The 18587-nt window shown below is 42.8% G+C and overlaps 1 protein-coding gene across 2 annotated transcripts; it reads left to right on the forward strand.

Annotated features, from left to right (window-relative positions):
• Positions 1–670: 670 nt before the first annotated feature.
• CRK (CRK proto-oncogene, adaptor protein) lies at positions 671–17231 on the forward strand. 2 transcript variants are annotated; one of them, XM_065853155.2, is made up of 3 exons: positions 671–1021; positions 6902–7437; positions 13881–17231. In XM_065853155.2, exons 1-3 carry the CDS (start codon positions 778–780, stop codon positions 14016–14018), a joined length of 918 nt encoding a protein of 305 aa, XP_065709227.1. In that variant the 5' UTR covers positions 671–777; the 3' UTR covers positions 14019–17231. The 2 variants fall into 2 exon arrangements, with proteins under 2 accessions (XP_065709227.1, XP_065709228.1); XM_065853156.2 differs by having other exon boundaries at positions 6902–7267; positions 13881–14019.
• The last annotated feature ends 1356 nt before the right edge of the window (positions 17232–18587 follow it).

Raw genomic sequence — 18587 nt, forward strand, 5'->3', positions numbered from 1 at the left:
CTCTGTGGCACCAACTTAAAACTCCTTTTTGCAGGCCCCTGTGGTAATGCACTCAGTGAACTGCCCCACATAAAAATAAACTTTTGCAGGGCTATTTTTAACCCAGAACAGCTCGTTGGCCCAATTCAACCTGTAGTCCCATGCAAACAGCTGTGCTGTTGGGGTGGGAATGTGCAGCTGGCAGGGAAGATGAGAGCAGGAAAAGTGCTGGTGAAGCCCTGGAGGAAAAAACACAGCGAGCTGCACCTTAACGAGCAAACCTGGCCTCACATGCTACGACAGGAGGGAACTGAGACGCTCGGGGTTACCCTTCAGGGGATGTACCAACCAGAGACACGTCCTGGCCCACCCCGGGCCAGAGGCCTGGCTACACCAGCGCCCTCAGCCCTTCCTCCCGCCGGGCCGGGAGAGCAACGGGAAGGCGTGAGGAGAGACCGGCCCTAGAGGCGGTCGCTGCTGCACTCAGGTACCCGGAGCAGCCCATCCCGGTGGCGGACAGTGCTGGCCGACACCTCCACAGGCAGCGAACACACCTCCCGCTCCCCGCGGCGCCGGGTTCCCGCCTCCCGCTCCAGCCCGCCCCGCGCATGCGCAGCCCCGCCCCGGGCCGCGCGCGGAGATGACGCCACGCCTTTCCCTACGTCTCCCTCGTGTGGTCACATCCGGTAGGTGAGGTCAGGGCAGGGGCCGCCATTTTGGGTGGCAGGACTGGGCGCGGAGCGGGGGCACCGCGGTGGAGGGGGCGCAGCGAGTGCGGCCTGCGGGCGGGCGGCCCCCATGGCCGGGCAGTTCGACTGCGAGGACCGGGCGAGCTGGTACTGGGGGCGGCTGAGCCGGGCCGACGCGGTGTCGCTGCTGCAGGGGCAGCGCCACGGGACCTTCCTGGTGCGCGATTCGGGCACCATCCCCGGCGACTACGTGCTCTCGGTGTCCGAGAGCTCCCGCGTCTCGCACTACATCGTCAACAGCTTGGGGCCGGCGGGAGGCCGGCGGGCCGGCGGCGAGGGCCCTGGGGCCCCGGGTGAGTGACCCCCAGGGCTGGGGGGGCAGCGGGGGCAGCCGGGCCCCGGCCCGCGCCTCCCACGGGCGGCTCCGCTCCGCTCCCCTCCCGGGCGGGGTTTCCAGGCCTGAAGTTCTTTGTAGTGGAATTAAGTCGCGTTTTGCAGCTCCTGAGTGAGCTGAGCAGTCTGTCCGCACCTGCCTTCCAGCGACCTGGTCTAGTTAAACATACCGGGAAGATCCTACAGCCGCAGCGTTCACACGGGCTTTTGTGTTCATAAAGCGGGTAACTGTAGTTAATAATTTTGCGTGTCATCGCAGCTTGGGGTCGTTCTGTGCAGGTGTCATCGAAAAGTCAGAAATCTGATAAGATGACTTCGTATTAGAAGGCAGACTGAGGCTAGATTTTGAGTCACAGATCAAAGTATTATGTGCACGGTAGTGAGAACTCTTTGAGAATGTAAAGTCAATTGTTCCTTTGAATCAATAGATATTAAGTTCATTCTTTTTTCCCTTGTGTGTTGAGAGGAAAGGCTTGGTACTATTCCTCAACAGCCTAACATCTGATATGAAAACAATGTTTTCAAGGCTGATAGAGCAGAAGATCCTGATTGTGTCAGAGAGGAAACTGTACTATGAGAAGCAGCACTTTTGCAGGTACAAGTGTAACTAGATGAACAAGAGCCACCAGTGACGCCGTGTCCTGAGATGTGTAAGAACGTGTGACACAAAGGCAACACTATCCCTGCTGGGGCATTACTGAAGTTGGTAGCAGAACTACTCAAGTTTGAATATTAATGCTCACAAAATGCTGTGAGCATATTACTCAGCATCTCAGAAAGGAACCGCTATGTAATTTTGAAGCACAGTAAACCTACGTAATAAGAGCTTTGGTGAACTTATTTGGTGGAAAGTAAACAGTGTATGAATTGCTACTGGACAGTCACTTTCTGATGTAAATCTGTGGTTGGAATAAGAGACCTGTATTGGGAAGATGCAACAATACTTGTTATAGAAGAGATTTTTCAGTATCTGCACAGGCTGTAGTTGACTGAGAAGGAGATGATCTAAGAAGAAACAAACCTGTTGCCAGTAGGTTTGCACTGTTACACAGTAATTTCCACTGCTCGGGAACATTTCAAATTGGCAAATTTGGAAAGCCTGAAGTCACATGTTTGTCTCAGGAACCTTCTTTGCTGCAGAGTGCGTTCAAGTCACAAAAAGCTCTACAAGGTAGAATTTAAAGATGGCTGAATTCAGCTGGAAGTGGAAGTCGTTACTGCTGTGGGTAGTAAAATGTTTTGCCACAAGACGTGGTGGAATCCCCATTGTTTCGTGTCTGTGAAGACAGAGGTTTATTGCCGTAGGTTTGCGGACGCTTGATGCGGGAATCATTGAAATGCATGGCTGGTGTTACGTAGAGCAGAACAAGTTATGAGGATGGTTTGTTGTGGAATCCAGCCTATTTGGATTTTAAAGACAGTGGTGATGTAAAACACTGGAATATGTGTGCCTTCTGGGCAGTTGTTTTCTGAAATCTTTTGAAAAACAGCGTTTTTCCTGTTCGTGTGGTATCACTTTAGTATGCAGCCATTCTAACTTTTCTTATTGTGTTACACTCTTAAGCTCAGTAGCGTTTTGTGGCGTTCTGTGGGCTGGCTTGTGTTATGAGCATTAAAACATTCTGGAGTTTTGGTGTTCTTTTGAAAAACCATAAGATGCCCCTTAGGTAATTCTCTTCTATTTTAAATGTTTATCTGTTCTAGAAGAGTAGCTCCTGTTATAGCTGTGTAGGCTGTTGGCACATTAGGCTTAATATATGTTAAAAAGTATAATTATGTTTTGGCTGGTCTCTCTTTTTTGTTTCTTTTTTTCTGCTGGATGTTATGAGGGAAGGTGCCGCATCGCTCCTGCACCATAGATACTCCTATGCTTAGATTTTAGTAGTTTTAAATAAGTCATGCCTCTGTACTGGTATTGCTCTCTTTTCACACTCAAAACAATGAAAGAAGGCATGGGGGTGTGTATATTAAATTACATTTGAAGTGTAATTAAGTTTTTTGTTCAGAAAAAAAGTAAGTGGGGGGATGTTCTACAATGGGAGGGAGATGGAAACATTGGTAGAAGATTTCACGTTTGGCTAGGGAAGCTAATGCAGTAAATGAGGAAAATGTTTGCAAATTGTCATGCTTATTTATTGTGGTCAAGCTAAAACATTAGGAAGAACAACTTTACTACGTTAATTGCATAGTATAGGGTTTTCTAGCAGTTGTTTGGCAAAAGCACACTGTGCTGTCTTCCTCTGAAACGAGAGCCCTGTGTCTCAGTACCCGGCATGACAAGAACAGCTTTTCTTGCCCAGAACATGCTTCAGAAATTGGGGGGGGGGGATGAAGGAGGCATCTTACAGACTAGATCTAGAAACTAAAATGAAAACCTGTATTTCTGTGAGGTTTTCCCTGCCCTGAAAATGAAAGCTTACCAGTACTTTGGAAAAAAGGGCAAAGTGCTGAGTGGCTCTAACACAATTGGAGCGAAGAGAAATGTGTAAAACCCCTGAGACGTCTGAGAAAGTGAAAAGTTGCTTTGTGGTTATACCACCTGCCTGCACTTTCAAAAAGTAGAATATTAGGTGTTTTATACCTCTACCAGTATCTGTACAATATTTAAAACATACATAAGCAATCTTTTCCAGGCTGACATGAAGCCAACGCGGTGTGAAAGTGTTTTTTCAGGCGGGAAGGTGCAGTGTAAACAGAGAACTGACAGAGTCCAGATTCGAAACTTTCTTTAATTCTGGGACACTTTGGATTTTAACTCTTTCCTCACCTTCCCAAGAGCAGAGGTTTCACTAGCTGTTCTGACACACTAAAATGCATGGAATCAGGCTAAGTCCCAGCACAGATGGAGCTAGGATGGAATAAGTAAGATGATAGTCAGCCCTTTGTGCTTCTTATTCAAAGGAGCAGAGCAGAGCAGTGATGCTGGTAGAGGTGTGAGCTGAACATCTATTTCTCCTGTGACAGTGCAGAGCTGGGGACAAGGGAAGAGCATTTCTAGAGCTCTGGTTGTCCAACTTTAATAGGAAGTGACTAAATTTCCTCCAGTATCCAGACTTACCTTTACACGCCTTCTCTTCCTGAGAGCCCTCAAATGATATGAACAATGTGCTGCTCAGACTTGTGCCTTCAAGAAAACTGTTCCAGAATTGTGAAGGAAAACAGCTGTACTTCTCCAACAACCACTTGCCTTGTTGCTGTAACTTGTTCTTGTGGTAGATCTTGCCTTAGTTTTTCCGTTGGCCTACAGGTGTGAGAAGTGTTGCATTTCAAACAAGAAGCTGAGGAATTTCTCTGGGCCTGAAATCTGTTAATCTTTGGATTTCATTATACCAAGGAATGACAAAACTTTGAAGCCCACAGTGAATAGAATTATTTCCTTGCTAAGTAAGTGAGCATTCGGCTCATTACCTTTTAGCTGAACAAGGGTATATAGAAACTACTTAACCTGATGGAAAGTTTACTGCCTGCTTGGTAAGGTGTAGTTGTATTTTATTTTCAGCCTGCACCTTTCTACTGTTCAGTCCTTTTTTTGCCTATTTTGGCTGAATTTACAAGTCGTCTATGTAAATATTCCAGTAACCAGGTCACCTCTTTCATGTTCTTTAGTAATTTAGATTCAGCTTGTACATTTCTTGTTGCAAAGAGCTTCCCCACACCTTTGATTTTTGTAACTACTTTCTGTTTTCTCTTACAACAAAAGCATCAGAAGTGCATGTTACCACATAGGAGTGTTCTCCATTCTGATACATATCTATTTGTCCAGTCAAGGGTTCCACTCATCTTTCTGGTCCTACAAGGTATTTGGATGGCCTATGTTCTCTCATTCTTCTTCAGTTCTCCAGAATGTCTTTTAGAATGTTGATTTCAAAGATCTTTGCTGCCCTCATCCTCTAAAAGTTTCTATGAATTTTCTTTTGACATAAGAGTCTACATAAGCCTTGATCCTTAAAGGTTCAGATCTAAAATAGTAGCAGATACACGCTCATGTTTCTGTCATTGGGTTTGTTTGAAACTTGATGTCTATACCACAGTTTCCCACTTCAGTGCTAGTGGAAGTGCAGAATTCCCAGATCAAATCCTGTAGCAGACTTAAGCTGTTTTGAGGTGCTGCCTGTCCAGCCAGAAGTCGTCTCCTGTGAGACCACAGAGCTCAGAAAATGCCACTGAGATTGAACTCTAGAGTTCCTGCAAAGTCCAGAGCTGGAAGGTACATCTCATCAACAAAGGCTGAGAGGGTTTTGCATCTTTTCAGCATTAGGCTTTGGGAGAATAAGGTGGAATCTTCTCTTTCCGTTCTGGGTTCCTATTTCTTACTGATATTTATACTAGCTTCCTTATCTCTTGGTGATGCCACTTTGTGTTTTGTGGGTTTGTTTGTGATTTTTGGAGGATATTGTTTTTTGGGGTTTGGCTCATTGCATTTGTGCTGATTTCTTTTGAAGTTCTTTTCAGGGTTGTTAATGCATGCAAATGTGCATTTTCCAATGACTTAGTTCTGCTGCTTTGAATTTCCTGTAACCAGCTTCACCGATGTTCATGCTCCTTCAGGTTACTTCAAAACTTATTTATCGGGTGTTTGTCTATGTTGGTCTTATTGAATTTGCCCTTTTCTCTATTAGAACCCCCTTTTTGCTCTCTTGAAAGAACTTCTTGTAATGTTGGCTTTCTATGCTGACAGCGCTACTTTGGAGGGGGTTTTGGATCAGTGGCAGCTTGAGGAATTCTTCTAGCTTTGTACTCGAGAGCTAAGTCTCGGAACTGTTAGATATTCCCTGCAGAGACACAGACTTGCAAAGTAAGCATCTCTTTCTTGCTAAAAGAGTTACTCATTAAAGCATAAATCTTTTCCTCTCCACTGCCCTCCCCCAGCCTTCCACAATTCTTCCCATAGCTGATTACACAGTGTATGGTGGAAATAGAACATTGTGCGTATGTTTTTCCCCAGCTGAGCCCGAAGAACATAAAATGGAAAAAATAGTGCAGCGCACAGATTGAAAACTGAAATGGATACCTGCACTTTGATACTTCTAATGAACATCATCTGTATTTTAGTGTATTTGAGGTCTGGATTCATAGCTTAGGCCCTATCTGACAAACAAGGCAAAGAAACAACAAGACTTGAGATTGAACACTGAATTATGTCCATTGTGAAAACTTATGGTGTTGCTTTGCATTGCATAAAATATACATAATTTTCTCTAATGGTACCTTTTATCATAATGAAAAATAACTTCATTTGCTCATTCACATAAATTGTTGCTGTGCTAAGCGGTTTTCTATAGTGTCCATGCCTTTAGCACAAGATACTTAACAACAGGTAAATAACCATTATTGCAGTGTTGTCCTTTTGAAATAACTTTGAACTGCGAGAGAGAGGCTTTAAAAAAAACCCAACAAACAACCTCTTCCTTGAAATTGTACCAAAATTTAATTTGCTTTCTAGATTAGGCTATAAAACAGGAAAAAAAGCAGTTGTCTGATACTGAAAATTGTGTAGGCTCCTGAGAAACTCAGATGTGCTGAACATCCTTATCTGTTGCGTCCGTATAACATTCAAGGAAACAAGGTATTTTTATCCAAATCCAGGAAGTCTGGCAATGCCAAACAATTTCTTTTTTCCTTGACAAAATCTTTTAAAATAAAACTCTATCCATACAATCACAGTAGTGCTGCCTGTGATTAGAAATACACAAAAGAGCTGAATATGATGAGCATTGATTTAAAGATGATCAAATTCAATATCAAGTTACTTATCTGTAAATGTATTAATCCTTTCAAATGTTTAATTTCCAGTTGTAACTGTTGTATGCTCTCTTTGACATATTGCCTTCTTCTTTCAGGGTTGAATCCCACCAGATTTCGAATAGGTGACCAAGAGTTTGATTCTTTGCCAGCTTTACTGGAATTCTACAAAATACACTATTTGGACACTACAACCTTGATAGAACCAGTTTCCCGATCCAGGCAGAATAGCGGCGTTATCCTCAGGCAGGAGGAAGCTGAATTTGTGCGAGCTCTCTTTGACTTTAATGGAAACGATGAAGAAGATCTTCCATTTAAGAAAGGAGACATACTGAGAATCCGGGATAAACCTGAAGAGCAATGGTGGAATGCAGAAGACAGCGAAGGGAAGAGGGGAATGATACCTGTTCCTTACGTCGAGAAGTATAGACCTTCTTCTGCTTCAGTATCTACTGTCATTGGAGGTAACCAGGATAGTTCCCACCCACAGCCCCTGGGTGGGCCGGAGCCAGGGCCCTATGCCCAGCCCAGCATCAACACTCCGCTCCCTAACCTTCAGAATGGCCCTATTTATGCCCGGGTTATCCAGAAGCGAGTCCCTAATGCCTACGACAAGACAGCCTTGGCTTTGGAGGTACATAATGGGCAAAATTGAGAAAGAAGAGATCTGTTCAAGGGATTTCCCTTTCAATCACATGATAGTTTTGTAGGAATAAGAAAGGGAAAAGCATTGTAATACTGGTTTTTACATCATGATTAATAAGTTATAGAAAAAGGCTTTTTTTTTTAATGAATAAGTTACTAGAGTCACTTGTAGACTAGACTTTTATAATAGCATGTTTAGGTTACTGAACCAATATCATGTCTTTTGTTAAACATCACTAACATAATTGTTTCCCCATCCATGTTTTCACTTGTAAAGTCTTCATTTTAGGGGGGAGGGAGTGGGAACAGTTCATAAGTTGTGTGTCTGAACCTGTGTTCAGTGTGGCTTGCCTCACCCCAATCTTTAAAAGGTGCGTTGGGTTGTTTGTTGGTGGTTTTTGTTTTGTTTTCTCAATCTGTCAGCAGTTTAAAAGCAATCGGTGGAAACATTGATAGTCACTTCAAAATTACATAGACTGTGATGATGAACACACGTAGGGTTTTATTGTAACATCTTGACCTCAAGCAGATTACTCTGGGTCTTGCATCCGGGTAGGAACAACCCCAGGTCTTGCATCTGGGTAGGAACAACCCCAGGTTCCTGTATAAGTTGGGGAATGACCTATTAGAGAGCAGCGTAGGGGAAAGGGACCTGGAGGACAGCGGGATGACCATGAGCCAGCACTGGGCCCTTGTGGCCAGGAAGGCCAATGGCATCCTGGGGTGGATTAGAAGGGGGTGGTCAGTAGGTCAGAGAGGTTCTCCTGCCCCTCTACTCTGCCCTGGGGAGACCACATCTGGAATATTGTGTCCAGTTGTGGCCCCTCAGTTCCAGAAGGACAGGGAACTGCTGGAGAGAGTCCAGCGCAGGGCAACAAAGATGCTGAAGGGAGTGGAGCATCTCCCGTGTGAGGAAAGGCTGAGGGAGCTGGGGATCTTGAGCTTGGAGAAGAGGAGACTGAGGGGTGACCTCATTAATGTTTACAGATATCTAAAGGGTGAGTGTCAGGAGGATGGAGCCAGGCTCTTCTCGGTGACAACCAATGATAGGACAAGGGGTAATGGGTTCAAACTGGAACACAAGAGGTTCCACTTAAATTTGACAAGAAACTTCTTAGTGAGGGTGCCAGAGCCTGGCCCAGGCTGCCCAGGGAGGTTGTGGAGTCTCGTTCTCTGCAGACATTCAAACCCGCCTGGACGCCTTCCTGTGGAACCTCAGCTGGGTGTTCCTGCTCTGGTGGGGGGATTGCACTGGATGAGCTTTCGAGGTCCCTTCCAATCCCTGACATTCTGTGATTCTGTGATTTAGTTTGTGAAGCAGGAACATACATTACAATTCATTAGAGAGGTCTCGTGTAAAGCAGTGATTGATAGAGTATGATTTGTAATAAAGCAGTGAGTTTCCCCAAGTTTGATTCACTTACTGGTATGATCAAGTACTTGTGCGTGCCTTTTTAGATTTTTTTTTTTTCCCCTCTTAAAAAGCAGATCAGAGTGCTCTATCTGCACATCAGAAAGTTACCCCCCAAGTTACATTTGAGGAAATTGAGATGAAGGTATTTTCAGTGGCAGACCTTTGCCTTAGGATGATATGTAAATTGTATCCTTTAATCTAGGATTTCTTTGAGCTAAAGGCTCTGGAATTTCCTGATACCTAATTGACTTCCTGTTTATATAACAATTTAAGTACTTGGGAAAAAACAGTTTCTGTGCTGAGTCAGAGCATCTCCTCTTCACTCTCAAATACTTTGTTTAATCTTGCATAGCACAAAAAGCACTTCACTATTTCAGTGATGTGGCAGCTATAGGGATGTGTCTTTAGTACAGAGTTGGCAAATGCAGCACATCCTACAGATGGGATAACTGATGTACATCCTGGGGATGTGAAATTATTACCCATTGCCGGTAAAAATTTGTTTAGTGAAGCAATGTAAATATATTCTGAGTTACTGTATGTTCTGTTACATTTCTGAATCAAAAGAGAGCGAGGATACAGAATGTAAATTTTTAGGTTGAGAAGCATGTATACAAATTTATGTCAACTCATTAATTCTGGGGAAGCACGCAAAGATTTTAACCTTTGGACTTTCATACAGCCTGTATTGATGCTGTCTCTTTCCCTCTTTTTCTCACTCGCTCCACCCAGCCACATCCTGGAGCTTGGAAATAATCCTGGAAGTCTTTGTGGACTGTTTCAATTACCAGATGTTAGATTTTCTTTGAGCCATTGCAGATTATGTTGTGGCACACTTACCAAAAGCTTTTAGGTTTCTTTCTGGATTTTGTTTTTAAGCTTTCATTTATTAGTGTGCTACCAGTGTTCTCTTAAGCTTAATTTCACATTTTATTTCACTTAAAAGAGAAGCCCACAATACTTCCCAAGTCACAGTCTGGTAACATGGAATGGAATAGAGGAAACACTGGTAATCTAGGCCGTCATAAGCAATGTTGAGTGAAAACAAAATATGCGCTGAAGAACAGCTTGTGAATGCCATGGCTGATCTGTTACAGAATCACAAAATTGACTGGGTTGGAAAAGACCTCAGAGATCATCAAGTCCAACCCTTGGTCCAACTCCAGTCCATTTGCTAGATCATGGCGCTAAGTGCCATGTCCAATCTCAGTTTAAAAACCTCCAGGGCCGGTGAGTCCAGCACCTCCCTGGGCAGCCATTCCAATGCCTGACCACTCTCTCTGCACAGAATTGCTTTCTAATCTCCAGCCTCAATTTCCCCTGGCAGAGTTGAAGCCCATGCCCCCTTGTCCTATTTCTGACTGCCTGGGAGAAGAGCCCAATCCCCACCTGGCTAGAACTGCCCTTCAGGTAGTTCTAGAGAGTGCTGAGCTCACCTCTAAGCCTCCTCTTCTCCAGACTGAACAAGCCCAGCTCCCTCAGCCTCTCCTCATAGGTCTTGTGTTCAAGTCCCTTCCCCAGTCTTGTTGCTCTTCTCTGGACCCGCTCCAGCACTTCAGTCTCTTTCCTGAACTGAAGAGCCCAGAACTGAACACAATACTCCTGGTGTGGCCTCCCCAATGCAGAGTACAGGGGAAGGATCACTGCCCTTGTCCTGCTGGCCACGCTCTTTTGGATACAGGACAGGCTCCCATTGGCCTTCTTGGCCACCTGGGCACACTGTTGGCTCATGTTGAGCTTCCTGTCCATGAGTCCCCCCAGGTCCCTTTCTGCCTGACTGCTCTCCAGCCACTCTGTGCCCAGCCTGGAGCGCGGCAGGGGGTTGTTGTGACCAAAGTGCAGGACCCAGCACTTGGCCTTGTTGAACTTCATCCCATTGGAATCAGCCCATTTTTCCAGTCTATCCAGATCCCTCTGCAGAGCCCTCCTGCCTTCCAGCAGGTCAACACTCCCTCCCAACTTGGTGTCATCAGCACATTTGCTGATGATGGTCTCAATCCTCTCATCTAAATCATCAGTAAAAATGTTAAACAGGACTGGACCCAACACTGACCCCTGGGGGACACCACTAGTGACTGGCCGTCAGCTGGATGCAGCCCCATTCACCAGCACTCTCTGGGCCTGGCCCTCCAGCCAGTTCTTAACCCAGCAGAGAGTGCACTTGTCCAAGCCATGGGCTACCAGCTTTTGCAGGAGTGTATTATGGGAGACAGTGTCAAAGGCTTTGCTGGTGTCTAGATAGACCACATCCACGTCTTTCCCCTCATCCACCAGGTGGGTCACCTGATCATAAAAGGAGATCGGGTTGGTCAGACAGGACCTGTTCAGTCCTCACTAAAACTCACATGATCTGTCAACTGTGCTTTAGAAAGTGTAGTTTTATGGAGAGTCTCTCTCTGTTCTGAGCTAATTTGCATCACTAGTGTCTTTTACTAACTCTTGATAATAGGCAGGCTAGCTGGCAGTTGTGGGAGAAGAAAATTGAGAAGTGTGGGCTCTGCCCATGTGTATGAGGATGTAAGAAAGATTTATAGCATCTTTTTACCTTTATATTAGAACAATGGCCTTTGTAGACCTTGTAAATACTTAGTAGTTGACGTGTTGAACCTCTTGGTTAGGATGATTTATTCATGTGTTGATACAGCTCTGCATTTAAGAAATGCAATAATAGTGGAGGTTCTTTATTCTGTACATAAGATTGGGAAATTTTAGTTTTAAAATTTTAGCCAATTTATCACTGCTTCTAGAAGGTCTTCCTAGCTTCTTTGAAGCTTTTATCATTTCAAATCACATTGTTACTGAGTTGCTTTCAATGTCTGTACTGGAAAAAATAGCGATATGCCCTTCATTTTCTCCGAGTTTTTCTTCATCCTGTCTATCAAAGCACTGTTTCTTGTTGTCTCCTTTTTTCATATTCCCTTTCACTTTGTGGTGTTCCTTCTCTGTGTATTTAGAGATCTCTTCTTTAGATAACTTAGTAGAAGTTATTATGCAAATCTTATCAGTCCATTTTTGCCCAGACCTCGTAATAACTATAAATATAGAAAGTGGGATTCTTTCCAAATGAAAACTCTTATCCTTAAATCTGGCAATATTCATGCGTGGGGGTGGATCCCGCTGTGTCTCTTAGGAAAATAGATTCTTAACATCAAACATTTTTGGCCCAAATTGCAAACAAAGTGTCTGTTCTGTTATTTTTAAACTGACATGGTTTTGAAGGGTTCAAGGAAGAAGGAGCAGAGCAAATGATGTTCTAATAAAGCCTGTGCTATATTACAGAAAAAAGATTCAGCAGCAAAAGCTAACTTTTATTTTGCTTGTAACTGGACCTATTTGAGGAGTTGTCAGTCTGTATTAGTTAAGAGAAAAGAGAGGAGAAAAACGGAAGATCTATGTGGTGAATGACTCCAAGATTGATCGATTAATGTTTTTTGTTTGTAACAGTAGCAGAACTCTGCCATCCTGACCTTACCGAATAGGAATAGAGTCACACAGAATCACAGAATGTTAGGGATTGGAAGGGACCTCGAAAACTTATCCAATCCAATCGCCCCGCCGGAGCAGGAACACCCAGCTGAGGTTCCACAGGAAGGTGTCCAGGCAGGTTTGAATGTCTGCAGAGAAGGAGACTCCACAACCTCCCTGGGCAGCCTGGGCCAGGCTCTGCCACCCTCACTAAGAAGAAGTTTCTTGTCAAATTTAAGTGGAACCTCTTGTGTTCCAGTTTGAACCCATTACCCCTTGTCCTATCATTGGTTGTCACTGAGAAGAGCCTGGCTCCATCCTCCTGACACTCACCCTTTAGATATCTGTAAACATTAATGAGGTCACCCCTCAGTCTCCTCTTCTCCAGCTCCAGAGCCCCAGCTCCCTCAGCCTTTCCTCACACGGGAGATGCTCCACTCCCTTCAGCATCTTTGTTGCCCTGCGCTGGACTCTTTCCAGCAGTTCCCTGTCCTTCTGGAACTGAGGGGCCACAACTGGACACAATATTCCAGATGTGGTCTCCCCAGGGCAGAGTAGAGGGGCAGGAGAACCTCTCTGACCTACTGACCACCCCCTTCTAATCCACCCCAGGATGCCATTGGCCTTCCTGGCCACAAGGGCCCAGTGCTGGCTCATGGTCATGGAATACTTGGAATAGAACCACAGCATACAGAAGCCTTCACATGAACCTTCGGTTTTACTTTGAAACATGTGGGATATATTTAGTTTTAAAACTTCTGATGAAGCCTGAGACAAATCTGGCTTTGTAGCAGGGTACAGTGGTGATCTTGAGGTGGGATGGTGAACAATAACACTAATGATACCATAAGTCAATGTTAAAGGAAGGTATCAGAGGGAGGGGGCATCAGTTGCCTTTACTAAACCCACGGAATTTATTTATGTGAGAAATCCATGGTGGACAAGACTGAAAGATCATCTGGCCTTGCCTCTGGTAGTAGCTGGTTGCGGAAGTGGATGCTTATAGTAAGAACAGAGTAGTCTTACGGCACTACTTATTCCCCCGCATATTCTCCCGATGTTTTGAATCTGTGGATATATATATGAACATAGATACATATATCCTACTTATCCAGAACTTTTCAAATACTACCTGAAAAGCACTTAGTGGAATTTCAAAATTAAAGGGCCGTTTAGCTTGCAAGCCTTGCCTTAGCTAACGAGGCTGTTGATGAAGTACAAGCCTCTGTCAGTTCAGGGAGATGCGTTTCTTGGGGCAGCAGCTGATGTCAAGTCCCAAGAGAGATCCGTGTTGGATTGCAGGCTTCAATTTAGGCACTTCTCACCTAATGTAGGTACGCCGTAATCCTCACCTAACGTAGGTTCGCTTCTTTCTCTCTCTACTTTCTTCACAAGTGAATAACGTTGGGTACTAGGCTGATGTGTCAAAAATGGTCAAGACTAAAACAAGTGTATCTGCTACACTTGGGTGATATGAAACCAGACGGGAGGGGCAACAGCTCATCCAATGTGTTTTTATGAATTGTAACAATTCCTTATTTCTTGTCCTGCAGGTCGGTGAGCTGGTGAAGGTCACAAAGATTAACGTGAGTGGTCAGTGGGAAGGAGAATGTAATGGCAGACGCGGTCACTTTCCGTTCACACATGTCCGCCTCCTGGATCAACAGAATCCTGATGAGGACTTCAGCTGAGTGTGGCTCAACAGTTGCGCTTACAGATGGGAACAATCTCAACTTGTTTTTATTGCAGATGCCATCAAGACTATGTTCCAACAGATGTTGAAAGCGGTATTGCTTGTCTAAGCATTCTGATAACCTGCAAACCCCTGGGACTGAACACCACCATTCCTTAATTCAAGGGTCATGTAATTCAGGGTACGACAGTAGATAACTTGCGTGTCAAGTGGCAGAACTAGTACATGATTATAGGTTGTAATGCCTGCTTATGTCCATGTGCACGGCAGACTGGACCTTGCCAGCAGCAGCAGTTGGAGAAAGCAGTAACATAGGTGTTGCAATAACATTTAGAGCTCTCTCCGGCCGTATTGCTTATGTTGCTTCTTCCTCAGGCAGTGAACATCAACCTTAGACAATTCAATACATAGAAATGTCACAAATTTATCCTGGAGCTTTCTCCGTATTTTCTCTTTTTAAAATCCTGAATTCTCTGTCCTAGGAGGGCTGCATCGTACTTTGTATGGTCAGTTAACTATGCACAGTACAGGTTTATGTAGAGCCTGTTGGGGACAGCCTTACGATATACAGATGCTTACCATTTTAATGGTAAATGACAGATCAAATCAGCTTCGGAATTCTAGAAGTTTGTGGACACTAGATTGATTTCTTCAGTACTGTTGATGCTTCAAATGTAGCAGCTGATTTTAAATTAAAATTTCTATTAACACACCAGTATCTTTTTTTACCCACAAATATAAGGCTTATGGAAGTCTAAACATCCATATCAGTGCTGAAAAATATGTGCATAGCACTTCAATGCATAGCTTTAAAGCAGTGTGTGATTCACTAAATATACTAAAATATTGACGCTGCTTTCCAATAAAACAGAATTATATAGGGCCAGTTTAATTTTTCTAGAATTCTTCAATACTCCTATTATACAATATTCTTACAGTACAAATCAGTTTCAAACATGGTGAACTGACAAACCAAATATTACTTTTACTTTAAAGTTACTCTGGGGACTCTTCTGGCTTAATTCCCATCTGTAAAATATTTGATAGTGAATTCATGAGGATTTTATTTTTAATAAACTAATGGAAAATACTTGTGTGCTTCTGGATTGATTCTCAAAAGGCATAATAGAGTAAATATGGCTTCCTAGCTTATAATGAAAATCAGTGCATTGAATAGATGGTATTATGCACTGCTTGGTTTTTTTTTTTTGTCTTTTTTCTAATTATCTAGTTTTCTCTAACACAAATCAGACTGGATTCAATAAGTTTTGTCAACTGAAATTAAACACTAAAGGAACTATCCCTTGCCTGTACCCTGGATTGTTTTCCAAACACAGCACTCTGGTGACCAAACTTAAGCAAACAAATGTTGTAACTTTGACTACAGTGTAATCCGTACAGAACCGTTCTTTTTCTGAATAGTATCAAACGGAAAATGTTGGTTTGGTTGATAGGAACCCTGTGAGCAGAATGGCTCAGCGGTTGCAAATGCTGCGAGGGCTCGTTCCCCCTGCAAAGGCTGTTGCTGCAAGGCACCGACCTGTACAACACAATACTGGTAACACTTTACCTCAGAACTCTGTAACATGCTGGAAACGATAATATTTCTGTTCTATTTAAGTACTAGTTGTTTTACTTCAAAACTAATCCATCAGCAAGTCTTGACTAATTTTCAGGTCATGGGCACTCATATTCTGTAGACTAACGCCAGTGAACATTAATTGTGCTTTTCCATCACCAGTCTCCTAAGCACTACTGAAGGTGATTAGAAAGCAGACGTGACAGTGGTGGCAGAAGGACGGTAACAAAGGAATTGCTGTGCTCTTCTAGCTTGGGTTGCTCTTCTCGTTAGGGTGATACGCCAGTGATTGTGGGATCTCTTCTAGTTTAATACAAAATCCACGTTGAGGAAGAAAAAATTGAGAAGCTAACTCTAGGTTCTGTAACAAATTGGTTTATTTAAGGCTATTTTGTATTTTTCTTCTGACTTGGATGTTTGCTATGATTTTTTTTTTTCAGTAGCTGAACTCTAATAAGAGACTTAATACTGAATTTATCAGTTGCCCGTATATGCTTATATTTTTCTTCAGGTATTGCAAAAGAAATACAATGAACTGTGTTCTTAGAGTAACACGGTTTGTTCTGAAGTATTTTTTCTAATTGCAATTAATGAAAGCCCATATGTTTGTACCTTTCCAATCGGTAATTATTTTAAGATACCAAAAGAACTTTTTGCTGAAAGAAATTGTTATGCAAATTTTGCCCTTTTAGTACTAAAGACATAAATTGAATTAACTAGCAAATACCCTGCAAATTTTGTAGATGTGGGTTTTTCTAAGACTGTATAAATGGCGAATAATCACACGCTTTGAAAGAGGGGAAAAAAAAACACGAGAGGAGTCTTAATGGCTGCTGTTGCACTAGAATCCTGAGTTCTTGTCAAGCAATTTTTCTTAGTCAACTGATACGTTAACGCAACTGTTTTCCACTATTTAGTTCTAAGCCAAAATGTGATTTTGTTTCATAGGTGATAGAAGTGAATATGTTTGCAGTTGGACGAAATAGACATTTCAACTTATCAAGTTCTTAAAGGAAAATAGGTAGAACATATGTTCATGAACGTGTAGATTAAATCCTTTTGTGGCCTTTGTTTATCCTCTTCTATTTGTTCCCTCCCTTCTCCCCCATGCGTGCAAAAAATCATTGCTAAAAATGTCGGTCACAATCCTTTGTCTCTACTTGGCTGTGGTTTTGGTCTCTTGTGCATAGGCAGGTGTTAGAACTAGAATAATCATTTCTAGAAATACACCGTGAAAGCAGAATGCTCAATTACACTGTGTTCTTCTGGTGCATTTACACATTATATCACACTAAAAAGTACAACTGGCTGCTATGGTTTTTTAATATATATTTCATTTTGGTAAACCCCAGCCTTTTTACTAATATTTGACCTGGTTAAATCTTGTTAATCTGTTTGAATTGTATTTGTTAATAATGCAAATATTTCTAATCATCTTAAAACACTTTTTGTTAATGGTTTTGGGGAAGGATTCTAACCAGACCAGTTTGAAGAAAAATATGAACATGTGCCATTGTATTATAACACTATCCACTTTCTTGACAGTTAAAGTCTTTTTTTTATTTTTTTTGTAGCATGTAATGTATATGTTCATAGTACGTGAAGTAAATAAAAGTATAGCCAAAACTTTGACTTGGTGTCATTCTCAATCAGCTCTCATTGGAATACTGGCATTTACTAATCTAAGAACTGCAGGTATGGCCATTTTTAATTGGCTGTACTTATATGAAAACAATTATACATAAGAACTGCAGAAGAAAGACAAACCAAGGTGACTAAAGTAACTTTTCAAGCAGTAAAATACAGCTTTTTTGAAACAAGGTGACTTTCTGTAATCAAATGAGTTCCTTGAGTCAAGGGAGTGGAGGAAAAAGCATATTCTTACTGCAAAAGGTGACTCATGAAGAACATTAAGGTGAGACACTGTAGCTATTAGTCTCACTGCTACCTACAGAGGTGTGTCAGGAAATAGGTTGAGGATTCTTTGGATGGCGTGTGTCTGTTTTAAAGATAAAAAGCTGTTTATTCAGTCTTAGAATTATCAGTAAAAACATACATTAAGTATACAAATCAATACTAGCAAGAATCTCCCGCAGGACTTAAGGGCGACATTACCTGTTAAATGGGTGACTTTGCATTTTAGCGTACTGAGATGCCAGCGAAGTTTTCCTGTCATGCCTCCACACGATAAAGATTATTCTACCCGTTTCAGAAGGAAAAAAAGAAATCATAGGTAAAAGTACTTCCCACAGTTTTGCTCCGGTGTTCATACAAGTTGGCTGCAGCACAGCTGCAATCCAAGTCTGCCTTTTAACGAGATTACTTGAGATAATTTGAAGAGCTCATGGCAGTCAAAAGGAAGAGGTTTATACACCTTTCCATGCTGCCCTGAAAGCCACGTCCTGCTGCTTGACCTCCGACTGGTATTTGCAGAACTTCTCTGTGAGCAGATGTCAACATGGGGCTCATGCAGAAAACTATCGGCCCTGCTTTACTTTCACCCTCCTTCCAACGATGGTTTTCGGCTGCACTAGTGGTTGAATCAACTCATGTAAAAGTTGAGGGGGCAAGGGACAAGCAAGGATTGCATCAGCAAATGATGCTTTGAGTATTTCCATGCATTAGACTGTTTACTCCTCGGGCTTCCCAAATCCCAGACCAATTTCTAAATATTTACGTTCCACCTGTAACGGATGCATTCAAAAATATTTGAGGCATTTAGACACAATGCTGTTATTCAGCAAGTGTATGAAGTCCAGCGTGCACCTCACGTTTGGCAAATAAATATGCTTCATGTGGCCTGGTTTGTTTATCTTGTTGAGTTCTCTACAACTTTAGTACCTGCTGAACATGGGGATCACAGAAAAGTTCCTAAATAGATGCACATCTGATTTATCATGCTGATCTCCCCACACAGAACTAATCTCAGTTGCTGGAATAATAGGCTTTTATGGTCAAGATTTATGAAGTGCACAGGTGATTTGCAAA

This window comes from Patagioenas fasciata, chromosome 19, assembly GCF_037038585.1.
Source record: "Patagioenas fasciata isolate bPatFas1 chromosome 19, bPatFas1.hap1, whole genome shotgun sequence".
Classification (NCBI taxonomy): Eukaryota; Metazoa; Chordata; class Aves; order Columbiformes; family Columbidae; genus Patagioenas; species Patagioenas fasciata.